The sequence below is a fragment of the Nycticebus coucang genome, chromosome 21 (assembly GCF_027406575.1).
Source record: "Nycticebus coucang isolate mNycCou1 chromosome 21, mNycCou1.pri, whole genome shotgun sequence".
Lineage (NCBI taxonomy): Eukaryota > Metazoa > Chordata > Mammalia > Primates > Lorisidae > Nycticebus > Nycticebus coucang.
The window spans coordinates 35421574-35436937 of NC_069800.1; the positions used below are offsets into that span (position 1 = coordinate 35421574).

Here is a 15364-nt window from a genome sequence, read left to right on the forward strand (position 1 = left end):
CTGTCGCCCTGGGTACAGTGCTGTGGCGTCATAGCTCACAGCAACCTCCAACTCTTGGGGTCAAGAGATCCTCTTGCCTCAGTTTTTCTATTTTTAGTAGAGACAGGATCTCCATTTTTATTGCTCAGGCTGGTCTCCAACCTGTGAGCTCAAGCTGTCTGCCCATCTCGACCTCCCAGAGTGCTAGGATTACAGGTGTGAGCCACCTCACCCAGCCTCTTGGTTAATTTTTTTTTTTTTTGTAGAGACAGAGTCTCACTGTACCGCCCTCGGGTAGAGTGCCGTGGCGTCACACAGCTCACAGCAACCTCTAACTCTTGGGCTTACACGATTCTCTTGCCTCAGCCTCCCGAGCAGCTGGGACTACAGACGCCCACCACAACACCCGACTATTTTTTTGTTGCAGTTTGGCCAGGGCTGGGTTTGAACCCGCCACCCTCGGCATATGGGGCCGGTGCCCTACTCACTGAGCCACAGGCACTGCCCCTTGGATAATATTTTCAACATCTTGTTTTTGTAATTTTATTTCCTAGAAAATGGCATTCATTTTATCAGGGTTTTCATGTACATTAGAACACAGTCATGTGTAGTATTCTTGTATTTTCCTGGTGTTCTTTTAAAAATGAGAAACTAGGGCAGTGCCCGTTGCTCAGGGGGTAGGGTGCCGGCCACATATACCAGAGCTGGCAGGTTCAAACACACGCTGGGCCAGCTAAATGGCAATGACAGCTGCAACAAAAAAATAGCCGGGCATTGTGGCGGGCACCTGTAGTTCCAGCTACTTGGGAGGCTGAGACAAGAGAATCGCTTGAGCTCAGGAGTTTGAGGTTGCTGTGAGCTCTGATGCCTTCGCACTCTACTGAGGGCAACATAGTGAGACTCTGTCTCAAAAAAGAAAAAAAAAAAGAAACCACATTCTTTATGAAATAGGAACAGAAAACTATAAAGAGATTAAGTTAACATCAAGACACAGGTGGAAGGGAAATCGGCTGAAATGAAAAAAATAAAACAAGCAGAATGAAATGTGTTACTGGAGAAAACAAAGTACTCTTGACTGTAAATAATTAAAATTGTAATGGTGAAGAAAAACTTGACATACTCTTGAAGGATGTAGAAAAAAAGAATGGATTTCACAGTGGTGTTCTAATGTGATAATTTTAGGAGAAGGAAAAACCAAAATAATCTGTTCACAGAATGTGGACAGGAACATATTAGAAGAAAACTTTTTTAATATGGAAAGAAGACCCATTTTGTTTCTGGAAAATTAATAAAGGCCCACATTGAGACATACTGGCAAAGAGTTTGACTTTCAAGGGTAAAGAAGTATCCATACAAAGAACAGGCAAATTGCTGACACTAAACAGACAAGCCCAGCTTTGCTACTATTTTCAGTGTCAGAAGACAATGAGATAAGGACAGGAGTTTTGAGGGGGAAAGTTTGAGACTCAAGAATTCTTTGAACAGTCAAGGTACCACAAAGGCATTATCACCTAGGGCAAAGATTTAGAATACAAGATTCAGGAGTGAGTCCAAATGAGGAATAGAAAATTAGAGAAAGGGCCATCTCTTATTCGGCATCATGGCCGCCCTAAGACCCCTTGTGAAGCCGAAGATTGTCAAAAAGAGGACCAAGAAGTTTATCGGGCACCAGTCAGATTGATATGTCAAAATTAAGCGTAACTGGCGGAAATCCAGAGGTATTGACAATAGGGTTCGGAGAAGATTCAAGGGCCAGATACTGATGCCCAACATTGGTTACGGGAGCAACAAGAAAACAAAGCATATGCTGCCCAGTGGTTTCCGGAAGTTCCTCGTCTACAATGTCAAGGAGCTGGAAGTGCTGCTGATGTGCAACAAATCTTATTGTGCAGAGATTGCTCACAACGTTTCCTCCAAGAACGCAAAGCCATTGTGGAAAGAGCAGCTCAGCTGGCCATCAGTCACCAATCCCAATGTGCCAGGCTGCGCAGCGAAAAAAATGAATAGACGGCTCATGTGCACATTCTATTTGTGTTTAAATAAAACCATAAATACTGCCAAAAAAAAAAAAAAAAAAGAAAGAAAATTAGAGAATAGGCTCAGCACCTGTAGCTCAAGCTGCTAAGTTGCCAGCCACATACACCAGAGCTGGCGGGTTTGAATCCAGCCCCAGCCTGCCAAACAACAATGACAACTACAACCAAAAAAAAAAAAAATAGGGCAGTGCCTGTTGCTCAAAGGAGTGGGGCACTGGCCCCATATACTGGAGGTGGTGGGTTCAAAATTGAAAAAAAAAAAAAAAATAGCCGGGCATTGTGTAGGGTGCCTGTAGTCCCAGTTACTTGGGAGGCCGAGGCAAGAGAATCGCTTAAGCCCCGGAATTGGAGGTTACTGTGAGCTGTGATGTCGGGCAACAGCTTGAGGCTCTGTCTCAAAAAAAAAAAAAAAAGAAAGAAAGAAAGAAAGAAAAGATGGGCGGCGCCTGTGGCTCAGTCGGTAAGGCGCCAGCCCCATATACCAAGGGTGGTGGGTTCAAACCCAGACCCGGCTGAACTGCAAGCAAAAAATAGCTGGGCATTGTGGCGGGCGCCTGTACTCCCAGCTACTCGGGAGGCTGAGGCAAGAGAATCGCTTAAGCCCAGGAGTTGGAGGTTGCTGTGAGCTGTGTGATGCCACGGCACTCTACCGCGGGCCATAAAGTGAGACTGTCTCTACAAAAAAAAAAAAAAAAAGAAAAGAAAAGAAAAAAAAATTAGAGCATAGAAAACTGACAGTGACGGAAGTGGAAGACATTATTCTTAGTAAAGCATCACAAGAATGGAGAAGCATGAATCCTATGTACTCAATCTTGATATGAGGACAATTAATGACAATTATGGTTATGGGGGGGGGAAGCAGAAAGAGGGATGGAGGGAGGGGGATGGGGCTTTAGTGTGTGTCACACTTTATGGGGGCAAGACATGATTGCAAGAGGGACTTTACCTAACAATTGCAATCAGTGTAACTGGCTTATTGTACCCTCAATGAATCCCCAACAATAAAAAAAAAAAAAGAAAAAGAAAACTGACAGTGACATTGAAACCAATAAAACATAGAGTTGGCAAAAGCCAAAAAACAATGATTTGCAAAAGAGGATTTGTGGCTTTGAAACATAAACAAAAGCTTATCTGTCATCCTGGATTAAGTGGACAAATATAAGTAGGCATGAAGGTGGCAGGCCAGGAAATGTAAAGGTAATTTTTTTTTTCACGATGTAAAGGAGGTTATAAAAATTAATCATTCGTCATTGACTTTAATAATTTGTAGAATAGGGTGGCGTCTGTGGCTCAGTGAGTAGGGTGACGGCCCCATATGCTGAGGGTGGCGGGTTCAAACCCAGCCCCAGCCAAACTGCAACAAAAAAATAGCCGGGCGTTGTGGCGGCGCCTGTAGTCCCAGCTGCTCGGGAGGCTGAGGCCAGAGAATCGCTTAAGCCCAGGAGTTAGAGGTTGCTGTGAGCCGTGTGACGCCACGGCACTCTACCCGAGGGCGGTACAGTGAGACTCTGTCTCTACAAAAAAAAAAAAGAATAATAATTTGTAGAATATAAACTTTTTTTTTTTTTTTTTTGAGACAGCGCATCTGTCTCTCTCATGCAGTGGAGTCATCCTAGCTCACTGCAACTGTGAAACTCTTGGGCTCAAGCCTCTGCTTCCCCACAAGCTGGGACTTTTGTGTGTGTGTGTGTGTGGAGACAAGGTTTCGCTCTTGCTCAGGCTGGTAAAACTGTACTTTTATTTGATAAATTTAAAGGAAACGACCAAGAGAATTAAAAGCACTTTCTGCCTTAAAAATAACTATAGAAGATAAAGGGAAATGTTGAAATATTCAGTAAACAAAAAGAAAATTAAGATAGGAGACCAGGGCGGCACCTGTGGCTCAAAGGAGTAGGGCGCCAGCCCCATATGCCGGAGGTTGTAGGTTCAAACCCAGCCCCGGCCAAAAAAAAAAAAAAAAAACAGGAGACCAACACATAGGCTCTTAACAGCAGAGATATAACGGGTTAAATCCAGCTAGAGTGGAGGCGCTGGAGTTCTTAGGACAGCTTTTGCTAATGCTGAACCCTCGGTTTGGCTTGCTTCCCCACCCTATTGAAGGCCAAGAGCTCGTTTCAAGGCCGACTCCTTCTCCGTAGTCCTAGGCGAGCACACCCTGTAGTGAAGCTGTTGCTTCGGATCTAGGACGACGTCCCCATTTCACTCCCTCTCACCCCGGAATGCAGCGTGGGGGAGGTGGTCCGGCCTTACTCCAGGAGTCGGCACAGGATGAAAGCGCTCAAACCCTGCTGGAGTGTGAAGTGTATCTTTTTCCTCGTCGCACCTTTGGGACGATGAGCTTACGAAAGAGCCGCAAGTTTCATATCGGCTCGGTTTGTTCGTGGACGTAGTTTCTGCCCCTCTACACTTCCCATACGACCATCTGAGGTCCCCGCGCCCAGGCGGGTCTTCCTTTGATGGGGTCGGATCCACCTGCGACGGCTCATCCTGCCCCCACCTTGCAGATTTGCAGGGTCTCAAGGCGTCCGCTGGGAGGCCACATCCCACAGAGCAGCCACAGGAGAGGAATGCGGCTTAGAGCTCGGAGTCAGGATCTCCTTCTACAAGCCAGAGGAACTTCTCCCCTTCTCCAAAGATGTGGGATTAAGGGAGTGCGCGGTCCCTCTGGATTTGTTGGAGAAGAGGGACTGGAGAAGAAGGACTGGAGCTGAGCCCAAAAACCGGAGGGGTTGGTTACAGGCGACGAACGGAGGGACTCCGGGAAGACTCGCGGCAACCTGGAGCTTGTGAGACAGAGATCCGGCGCTCGGAGAGGGGCACAGTGTCCAACGGGTTAAGGCTCTGCGCCCCGCCTCCGTCCAGGGATTGGTGGTCCTGGGGGGCGTGGCCAGAGGGCGGGCCCGCGTTTGCCGCAGCCGCTGGTAGGCGGGGCCCGGGTGGGAGCGGGAGGGGCCCGGAGCGGAGCCGGGCCCGCGCCGCGCGCCCCGCCGGGCGGGCTTCGGGCTGCGCCAGCAAGCTGGGCCGGTGGCGCCCGCATCGGAGACCCGGTGCCAGACCTTGATGCAGCAAGTAAGTGAGGCAGGCCCACCATGGCGCCCCTCCCAGCTCCGACCCGCCGCAGTGCACGCTGCACCGCGCCGCACGTCAGACCGGACCAGAGCTGAGGAGGGGGCGCGTCCCGCTGCTGGGGTCCCAGGGGGGAGGGGAGCGCAGATGAGGCCGATGATGTCATGGATGCTTCGCCCGGCCTGGGGGGAGGTGGCGGCCAGAGGGGGTGCGGTCCGGATTATGTCACCTCTTCCCTCCGCGCCCCGCCCCCCGGGGCCCCACGCGTTGGTAGGGAGCCCAGGGAGGTGCGGACGGGATTTCCCCCACCAAAGGAACCCCTAGGCACCTCAGTCTACGGCCTATGGTCGGGGTCTCTATCAGTTGCTCTACGGGCCGTGGGCTGCTGGTGAATGGCGACCCTCTCTCTTCCCCCCACCCAGCAGAGGCTCGTGTGTGTGCGCGTGTGTGCTTGGAGTGGGGGGGCGCTGTCGGCCCCCTCGATCCTGAAACACCGGCTTCATCAGAGCCAGGAGCTAGGTGATGGGCCCCTTCCCCTGCCAGTGCCCATGGTGCCGAGGGAAGACGGATCTCCCCTTACTCATCCCAACCAAGAAGTTCTGAAGACCTCTGCACCCCAAAAGCCCTTTAATGCCCCCAGATCCCTTTCCTCCTCCAATCCTTCTTCCTGGAAGCTCTACCTGATTTCCCTGCCCGTATTCACATATACATTTGCCCTGCATTTATTTTCTTGATGTCAAGACCCAGAGACCCTCCAGGACTCTGCCATCTGTGCTCCTGGGAAACCTACCGGCCAGGCCTGGGGAGGCCTCAGAATGAAATATCACTGGGGTGTCCTGAGCCAAGTGTTTTAAGACCTCCTCCCCCCTCTCCCCAGGTGTGATCAGGGATGCTGTCCTGGGAGGTAGCATTTGGATTGCTTCTAGAAGGCTGTAAGAAGGGCACAGAGAGCTCAGAAGAGGTTGTATGTGGAGTGGAAAGGGGCTCAGGTCAGGGGAAATATGGGATGGGCATCAAGAGAGTGCCCTTGCAAGCTCTTCTCTGGTTCTGGAGGCCAAGAGGAAAACCAGGCATTTTACCCATAATACATTCACCTCTTACAATGTCTGCAAGATAGGTGTGAGAACATGAGAGGAAATACCTGCATGAGGTTCTACTCCTAATCAGTTGAGCTGAGATTTACACTCAGAACTGATGCCACTAGAACTCTTTATTGCACTTGGTCCTGTTCATGGAAGGATTTTGGTAGAGCAGGGACAAGATCAGCTTTGCCCTTTAAAAAGTGTACCCTGGCAGCTGCTTGGAGGAGAGAGTGCAGGTGAAGAAAGGTCAGTGAAGAGTCCCAGCAATGGTGCCAGCAGGAGGGGCTGCTGAGATGTTTAGGAGGAGGAAAGGGCTGGGCCTGGGGCTCTGAGACCCCAAGTATTCCTAGCTTTGAGAGAGACAGATGGGGAGGGGCTGGGAGGTCACTGTAGGTTGGAGGGAACTGCACATGTGACCCCCCAGGTAGAATCCATTTGGCTCTTTCCTGACAGCTAATGCTGTGTGTGATGTCCTAGGCACTAAGGGCTGAGCTAGGCAGTAGGCTCTCATTCCAGGATGTTGTGCTACTGTAGTAGGCTGCCTTTGCAGACCATGCTCAGTTACCTGGGCCAGTTCAGGACCTGACCCACAGACAAAACTCAAATCCTTCCTCTTGGCTCAGTTCCTGCTTATTAGGGAAACATATCCCTCTTCTTGTCCTGCCAGCTCCCTGCTGGGGTTTTGAGAAAAGAAGCTGCAGCAGCACAAGCTGGGGAGAGGCAAAGGGTGGGGAATACTTTCATGGGGTTAACTACGCAGGTTATAATTATGACAAGTTCTTTGGGGAGTGAGACTCCAGGAAGAATGTCTGTGGGTTGATAAGCAAGGATGCCCCCAGGTAGATAGAGCACAGGAAAAGGAGGCAAGACAACGGTCTTGGAACTGCATTTCTATCCAGTATTCTGGGGATCTGAGCCTGGCTAGGGACCACACATACTCTAGGGAGACGGTGGCTATGGTCATATTCTCTTCTTCTGTTTTTGTTTCTTTGTTTGTTTTTTTGAGACAGTCTCACTTGTCGCCCTTGGTAGAGGGCCCTGGCTTCACGGCAACATCAAACTCTTGGGCCCATGCAATTCTCTTGTCTCAGCCTCCCACGTAGCTGGAACTACAGGCGCCTGCCACAACGTCCAGCTATTTTTAGAGGTGAGGTCTCAATTTTGCTCAGGCCGGTCTTGAACCTGTGAGCTCAGGCAATCCACCAGCCTCAGCCTCCCAGAGTGCTAGGATTATAGGCACGAGCCACCGCGCCCAGCCAGATTCTCCTTTTCTGGATCTCAGAGAAGGTGGTACTTTATGTTTGTACCGTACCTTACAGTTTGCAAAGCACCTTTCCAAACATGCCCTGTCACTCAACATGATCAACATGATCACTGCTGAGTTTTGTCCCTGTCCACACCCAGGCCTCTGGTGCAGCCCCTTGCCTAGAGCTTTCGTCTTACTGTTGGTGCCTTCCTTCAGCATATCAACACAGGTTTCTACCATGGTTAATTTTAAAGTTAAAAAAGCCCTTAGATCTCACACCTCTTTAATTTACTGCCTTCTCTGGCCTCTTTTTTAGAAGGAACTCTGCCTTCTCTTTCTCTGCACCCCTCCAGCCCTGTGGTCTGTCTTTGCTTTGTACCACTTTCTTTGCATCACACCAGTGATGTCCCCAGCTGACAAATCCAGGGCACAATCTTCAGTCCCAATTTTACCTGGCCCCTTTCTTTTCAACACTGAGAGCTATACCCCACATACTCAAAAGCTCCCCACTTTGGCCTTCAGGGCCTCCTCCTGATTTTCTTTCTGCTCCCAGACTTGTAGGCCTCTGCTACCCCAGACTAATGCTGGGCCCTGCTCACACCACCCTCAAATGCTGCTGATCCCTGTCTTTCTCCATCCAGTGCTTGAGAAGTAGCCACCTCTGGTGTTCCCAAATGCACCTATGTCCCCCCCTCGCCCCCTGCAATCTTCCTCTGTTATGTTAAGGGTGTCACACCCACCCCATTGCCCCAGCTCAGACACCTCCCTTAGTGTCCATTGGCCCTTGTCCCCACTGCCTAAACCCCCTGTGTATGAGGTTTTGCCAGTTCTTTCTTTCCAAACACTGCCCAGGCCTTCACACTGTTGCAAGCCTCAAGCCATTCAGCCTTCATCTTCCCCTCCCCAGCTGCTCTGTACATTGCACCCAGGGCTGGCAATAGAAGGGACCCTTGCTTAAAGTGTGTGTGGGGGGTGGGAGGGGTTGCAAGGCTGAGGCAGAGCAGGCTGGAGTATGCTGGGGAGTGGGGGTAGAGCAGGGGCAAGAGAAGCACCTAAAGCACAAAATTAAAGAGGCCCTCACTCTCAGGGTCTCACACTTGCTGATTCTGCACTTCAGCTGTGCCCTAGGAACTGCTCATGCTTCAACCTGGTCCCAGCCCTTGCATGTTGGGGACAGACTGGCCCAAGGGAGGAGGGTGGCAAAGTGCTGTTCCTCATACCTGTGGGGATAAACGTTAAGAGAATGGAATTCTACAAAGGTAGTGGACTGGCTTGGTGGTGAGCTTCCTGACAACCCCCTTTGAAGGATGAAAATTTTTTCAGGCTTTCTTGGTCTGAGGCCTAGATTAGAACTGGGTATCTGGATAGAAGACCCCCGGCAAGCACTCAGGAGACATTGGGTGCCACGTGAACCGGGTCACCTTAGTATGGAAGGAGGCTCCCTGCCTCTTTTTGGAGGGAGAAGTGAGTAAAGGCCTTAAGGGCGCTCCCTCCCGTTTTTGGCTCAGATATTCGAGGGTCTTACTTGAGGCAGGCACTGCCTGGTGCCTTTGCCAGCCCGGATTATGCACACCTCTGGGGCAGGTGTTGCCGGGTGGGTGTGGACTTGAGACAAAAGAACGAGGAAGCAGGGCCTTCCAGAGCATAAATACCCCGAGGCCTTGCTCCCCCTGCTCCTGTAGGGCAGCCTCGGGAGAGGGGTGCGCACACCCACAAAAGGGCTCAGAGGACTTCACAGTGAACTGAGCAGGGTCAAGGTCCATAAGGAGCAGGGGAGGGGAGTAGTCCAGGACGTCTTCCTGGTGGCAGTGAATTTTTAGCCGGGGTTCGTAGGCACAAGATCCTCTGAGGAGCCGCTGGGAGCGGTGGCCCCGCCCCCTCCCCGCCCACCTGTGGGAAACGCTGGCTCCAGGGAGGGTCAGCCAGCGCCAGCAGCTGGCGCCCCTGCATCCTCTGCCAGCCTGGGGAACTCCGCAGAGTGTTGGTCTCGGTGAGGAGCCCCTCTCTTGCCTGGCTTCTAGTGCAGCCAAGTGGAGAGTGCGTTCTTGCCACCTGCTGCACCCGCCACCTTCGTCCGTCTGCAGGGGACGGAACCTGCCGGAGACAGCGCCCTCTGGCGATCCAGATGCGCACGGCAGCAGCAGCTCTAGCCCACCACCCCTTAAGACTCCTATTTCCTCCGTGCCCGCCGCTTTGGGGCTCCCGGCATACCGCAGCCCCGCGAGGTAGGTCCTTCATTCCTCCCATTTCGCAGAAGAGAAAACTGCAGTCCAGGATGGCTCAGTCGGCTGGTCCAAAGTCACGCAGCTGGTTCGGGCCGAGCCGCGACTGCAAGAGTGAGGCACATGGGCCCTGCAGACCGGGCCTCGGAGGGTCCCAGGCTTGAGGACCCATCGGCCCCCCACCCCCTTGGAAAGGCAAGGAGAGAAGCCAGCGCTGGTAGTGAGCTTCCACTTCTGCCCTTGACTGCAACATTCTAGGTTAGGGGGCTGGGAAGGACCCTCACCCTCAACTTTTGTTTAGGGGTATGTTTTTCTCCCTGCCCTCACTTCTGAGGTTCCCTATTAGATTCAGGCCCTGCTCTCCCCTTCCAGGCCTATTTCTCATGGGCATGAGATTGGAATGTAGGGGCCCAGACCCAGGGTAAAGAACCCTTAAGTTCTAGGAGTTTCAGCAAAGGGTTGAGAGGGCTAGTGAGTCTGGAGGCTCATGGACAAGGTGGGGTTGAGGAAGAAGTTGAGTGGTATACTGAGGGAAGTGTGGCTGGGGCTGTGTGCACGGTGCTCTGGGGGTTGGACTTTATCAGGTATACTACAGGCAGTCCCCCCTTACCAAGTTCCCTATCTTACCCCAGCCTTATTCCTCCACCTTGAATGTCTAGGAACTCTTTTTATCCCTTGTAGGAAAGGGGACGCTGGGTGGGGGGTGGGGGGGTGCAGGGTAATGCTGGAGTTGACTTGGCTGTGGAGTGGGAGTAGGGGTCGGGGTCTGACCTATCTCTGCCTTTCCTTTTGTGCCCACAGTGCCCCCCTGGCTTAGTCATGGCGAAGCTGGAGACCTTACCTGTGCGTGCTGACCCAGGGCGGGATCCCCTCCTGGCCTTTGCCCCACGGCCTTCTGAGCTTGGACCCCCAGACCCCCGCCTGGCCATGGGCAGTGTGGGCAGTGGAGTGGCCCATGCCCAGGAGTTTGCCATGAAAAGTGTGGGCACCCGCACAGGGGGTGGGGGCAGCCAGGGAAGCTTCCCTGCCCCCCGAGGCAGTGGCAGTGGGGCCAGCAGGGAGAGGCCAAGCCGCTACCCTTCAGAGGATAAGGCTCTTGCCAACTCCCTCTACCTCAATGGTGAACTTCGAGGCAGTGACCACACAGATGTCTGTGGCAATGTGGTGGGTAGCAGTGGTGGCAGCAGCAGCAGCGGTGGCAGTGACAAGGCCCCACCTCAGTATCGTGAACCCAGCCACCCACCCAAGCTCCTGGCCACCTCTGGCAAACTAGACCAGGTCAGTCCCCAGGGCCTGAGACCCTCACAGTCTATTTCTTGGGGTAGAAGGCAGCCCAGAAAGGAGGGTAAAGAGGGCCTTCTTGGGGGGGCTGGTTTGGGAAGCCATGGAGTAGTACCCTGGGGCCAAGTCCAAATGATGGATCCAGGACAGAGACCTGGCTTGGGTGAAACATGAGGAGGAGACCTAGATGGGGGACCAAAGGCTGGAGATCCAACAGGTGGATGGGAAGAGGTTGGGGCCTGGGCTCAGGCCTCCTTCTGATGCCCACTCCTCCTTCCTGGCTTTTACACAGTGCTCAGAGCCACTAGTTCGCCCATCCGCCTTCAAGCCTGTTGTACCCAAGAATTTCCACTCCATGCAGAACTTGTGTCCCCCGCAGACCAATGGGACCCCTGAGGGACGACAGGGCCCTGGTGGCCTCAAGGGCGGACTGGAGAAGTCCCGGACCATGACCCCAGCGGGCGGGAGTGGGGGCGGCCTCTCAGACTCAGGCCGGAACTCACTCACCAGCCTGCCCACCTACAGCTCCAGCTATAGCCAGCACCTGGCGCCCCTCAGTGCCTCCACCAGCCACATCAATCGCATAGGCACTGCCAGCTATGGTAGTGGCAGTGGCGGCAGTAGCGGTGGGGGATCGGGCTACCAGGACCTGGGGACCTCCGACAGTGGGCGGGCCTCCAGCAAGAGTGGGTCGTCGTCATCCATGGGGCGGCCAGGCCACCTGGGTTCTGGGGAGGGCGGAGGTGGAGGCCTGCCCTTTGCGGCCTGCTCACCGCCCTCGCCCAGTGCACTGATCCAGGAATTGGAGGAGCGGCTGTGGGAGAAGGAGCAAGAGGTGACAGCTCTGCGGCGTAGCCTGGAGCAGAGCGAGGCGGCCGTCGCCCAGGTACTGGAGGAGCGGCAGAAGGCCTGGGAGCGGGAGCTGGCTGAGCTGCGACAGGGCTGCAGCGGAAAGCTGCAGCAGGTGGCCCGCCGCGCCCAGCGCGCCCAGCAGGGCCTGCAGCTGCAGGTGCTGCGGCTGCAGCAGGACAAGAAGCAGCTGCAGGAGGAGGCGGCCCGGCTGATGAGGCAGCGGGAAGAGCTAGAGGACAAGGTGGCGGCCTGCCAGAAGGAGCAGGCTGACTTTCTGCCCCGGATGGAGGAAACCAAGTGGGAGGTGCGGGCTAGGGGCTTGGGCTTCCCCCTCTATCCCCCTTCTCTCCCTCTGGGGAACCCCAGAACAATAGCCCCGCCATCACAAGAGGGAATGAAAGGAGCAGGGAGGACAAGAATCAGTAGGAGTGTCTGTGAGGACTGGAGGCTGTCCCTGGGTTGTGTGCAGTTTGCCATGTCTGTCCTGAGTCCAGGTTGGGCGCCCCTGTGTCACTGCCGCCCAATTTGATGAGGGGCTGAGCCAGAGCCCTGGAGAAGCTTGGTGCCTTTAGTGTCAGATGTGACGGCTGGGTTGGGGTGAACAGGGCTCCGCCTTTACCGTCCCCCACCCCCGCTTCTCCTCTGCCTGTCCTGCCCAGGTGTGCCAGAAGGCTGGTGAGATTTCCCTCCTGAAGCAGCAGCTGAAGGACTCGCAGGCGGACGTGTCGCAGAAGCTGAGTGAGATCGTAGGGCTGCGCTCGCAGCTGCGGGAGGGCCGGGCGTCGCTGCGGGAGAAGGAGGAGCAGCTGCTCAGCCTGAGGGACTCTTTCGGCAGCAAGCAGGCCAGCCTGGAGCTGGGTGAGGGCGAGCTGCCCGCCACCTGCCTCAAGCCGGCGCTGACTCCCATGGACCCGGCTGAGCCGCAGGACGCGCTAGCTACCTGTGAGAGCGACGAAGCCAAGATGCGCCGTCAGGCCGGTGTGGCCACCGCCGCCTCCTTGGTTTCCGTGGACGGGGACGCGGAGGCCGGCGGAGAGAGCGGGACCCGGGCCCTGCGGCGGGAGGTGGGGCGGCTGCAGGCGGAGCTGGCGGCTGAGCGGCGCGCGCGGGAGCGCCAGGGTGCCAGCTTCGCGGAGGAGCGCCGCGTTTGGCTGGAGGAGAAGGAGAAGGTCATCGAGTACCAGAAGCAGCTGCAGCTGAGTTACGTGGAGATGTACCAGCGCAACCAGCAGCTGGAGCGCCGGCTGCGGGAGCGCGGGGCGGCTGGGGGTGCGAGCACGCCGACTCCCCAACATGGGGAAGAGAAGAAAGCCTGGACCCCTTCGCGCCTTGAGCGTATTGAGTCCACAGAAATCTGATCCTCGACCTGGGCACGTGGCCTTCTGACAAATGCCCTGTTAAAAGGCCAGAGTCCCCAGTGTCCCCACCCCTCCATCTCTCTCCCCCATATGCCCCGTATCCCCAGACCAAAGAGGTTCTCAAAGCAGCTGTGACCAGGCTCCTCCCTGCGACCCCTTCCTTTCCCCCAGTGCTGTGCCCTCCCAGCTCCAGCTGCCCCTGTGGGCAGCCCACTTGGACCCTCCTAGAAGGAGGGAATGGGGGAGGGCAGAGTGAGTTGGGAATGAGGGCCCAGGCAGCAGAGGAGTCATGCTTCCTTTCTTGGCACCCACTTAGAGATGGAGACCACAGGCCTGCAGTGCCATAAGGTGCCCCAGCCCCTCTGGAGAGTCTGGGCTGCTGCTGTCCGCCACCCTGTGTCCAGTGATGCTCTCTGTGCTCACCGCCTAGGCAGTGGAGGGGGTGGGGGCGGTAAAGGCGGAGCCCTGTTCTCTGAGGGGGCCTGCACAGGGTCTGCTGAAGCTGACCCTGGGCTCCTGGTTTCTTTCCTTTCTGCAGTGTTCTCCCTCCCTGGGCAGATTGGCAGGACAAGAGGGAGCAGATGGCCTGCTTGTGGTTGAGAGGGCTACCTGCCCAGCCCCTCCCCCCCAAGGTTTCTTGGGCTCAGGCCTCAGAGCCTGGCCAGGTCCTGAGTGTGTCCCTCCCTGTGTGTGTGTTGGGGGAGGGGAGGGCGCTAGGGCTGGAATCTCAGCACCCAGGGAAGAAATGTCCACTTGTTCTTGGGTAACTTGGAGGCTTCTCAGCTCTACCTACACCCTTTGGCCAGGATCCTGCAGGGCAATAGCCCCATCTGCTTGGCTAACCCCACACCTAGGGTCACTGTTCAGCTCTAACTGCAGCTATTAAGTGCTACCTGCCTCTCAGGCACTCCACTCACCCAGTTTCTGTGATGAGTGTCTGCAATGTCTTCCCCACCTGATTCCCCAGCCTCCTGCTTTCATGCTCAGCACATCATCTTCCCAGGCCGCCTTGTCCACAGAGTCTCACCTTTTCTTTCAGTAGAAAATTCTGCTTGATCTTTGGTGCACTGCCACTACCCAGCTCCACTGACTGGCCCAAATCTGAGCCCAGAGCCCTTGTGTGGGGGACGGGGGAGGGTTGGATGTGATTGCCCTTGAAGAATGAGGCTACCCTGAGAGGAACACTGACCCCTTGGTTCCCAGGTCCCTGAGGTGGCCTAGCATTTGTCCAGGGTAGGCCTGGCATGGCCATGATCAGGGTCTAGGCTAGCTAATGTCACTTCCTCTCTGGGCCCTCTCAGAGTCCATCTCCCCAAGACAGGAAGGGAAAGACAAATTTCTAATTCACCAGCAATAAAAATTGGAGGAGGCTTGGCCCTCAGTCCTTGTATTTCTCCTTTTCACTCTCTCTTTCTCCTACCCCCAAGACTAAGTTTGGGGAGCAGGGTGGAGAGAGCTGGCAACTACTGTGAGCAAGTCCCCCAGCCCTTGACCAGCCTCCTCCCATGACTGGTGACTGTTTAATGAGCTGTGCATCCCCCACAAAACCAGGAGTGCCCCTCTCTGTGGCCTCTACCCTCTGCACAGCCCCTTCTAGGTGGTCCTCACCAGGTCTCTGAGCTGGATGGGAAGCCATCCTGGCAACCACTGCCCATTCCACTCACCCCTCACTGCACCTGCCCCAGAACCTAGCCCTGGGGCACAGGGGCAGGGAGAAGAGAAGGCATTAGTAGGAAAAAAAATAGAAAAAAATATGAACAGACTTAGCTTTGGGATGTCCAACCACAAAATTATATATAAATATATTAAAAAATATATATCTACCATATGTGATGGAAAGACTTTTTTGTTTTCCTTTCCCAAAGAAATAAATTGGAGAAAGCCTCTTGAGTGGCATTCTTTGGCTTTCTTGTGTCTTTGCAGGTGTGGGAGGTGAGGCCTTGGTGGGAGAGTTTGTGGAGGGCAAAGCTTTCGTAAACATTTCCCAGAGGAGACACGAGACCAGAGGTGCTCATTAGGCCGTGCTAGGAGATTGGCCCAAAGCCCAAGCTCCTCCACATTGCTCAGAAGGAGTCGTAGTTCCACGTTTCGGCCCAATGGGAGAGACTTCAGTTCAGTCTGTCACCAAAAGGGCTTTAAACTGATTCCAGAATCTGGGCACAAAGCTGCTAGGTAGAAAATGGGTGATACAGGACATCTAGATGCAGCCTGCAATCACCAAAGTCACCCAATAGCAATTGGC

General features: G+C 54.4%; 1 protein-coding gene and 1 pseudogene across 14 annotated transcripts; both read left to right on the plus strand.

Annotated features, from left to right (window-relative positions):
• The first annotated feature begins 1579 nt into the window (after window positions 1-1579).
• On the plus strand, window positions 1580-1986 carry LOC128574115 (60S ribosomal protein L32-like; annotated as a pseudogene).
• A 1784-nt stretch (window positions 1987-3770) lies between these two features.
• Window positions 3771-15012, plus strand: LZTS3 (leucine zipper tumor suppressor family member 3). Of its 14 annotated transcripts, none has more exons than XM_053574782.1 (7): window positions 3771-5084; window positions 5504-5600; window positions 7174-7310; window positions 9664-9826; window positions 10433-10909; window positions 11205-12068; window positions 12424-15012. In XM_053574782.1, exons 4-7 carry the CDS (start codon window positions 9755-9757, stop codon window positions 13120-13122), a joined length of 2112 nt encoding a protein of 703 aa, XP_053430757.1. In that variant the 5' UTR covers window positions 3771-5084; window positions 5504-5600; window positions 7174-7310; window positions 9664-9754; the 3' UTR covers window positions 13123-15012. The 14 variants fall into 14 exon arrangements, with proteins under 14 accessions (XP_053430757.1, XP_053430761.1, XP_053430763.1 ...); XM_053574779.1 differs by having other exon boundaries at window positions 4373-4387; window positions 4520-5084; window positions 5504-7310; XM_053574786.1 differs by lacking the exon at window positions 9664-9826 and adding an exon at window positions 9494-9634 and having other exon boundaries at window positions 5504-7310.
• The last annotated feature ends 352 nt before the right edge of the window (window positions 15013-15364 follow it).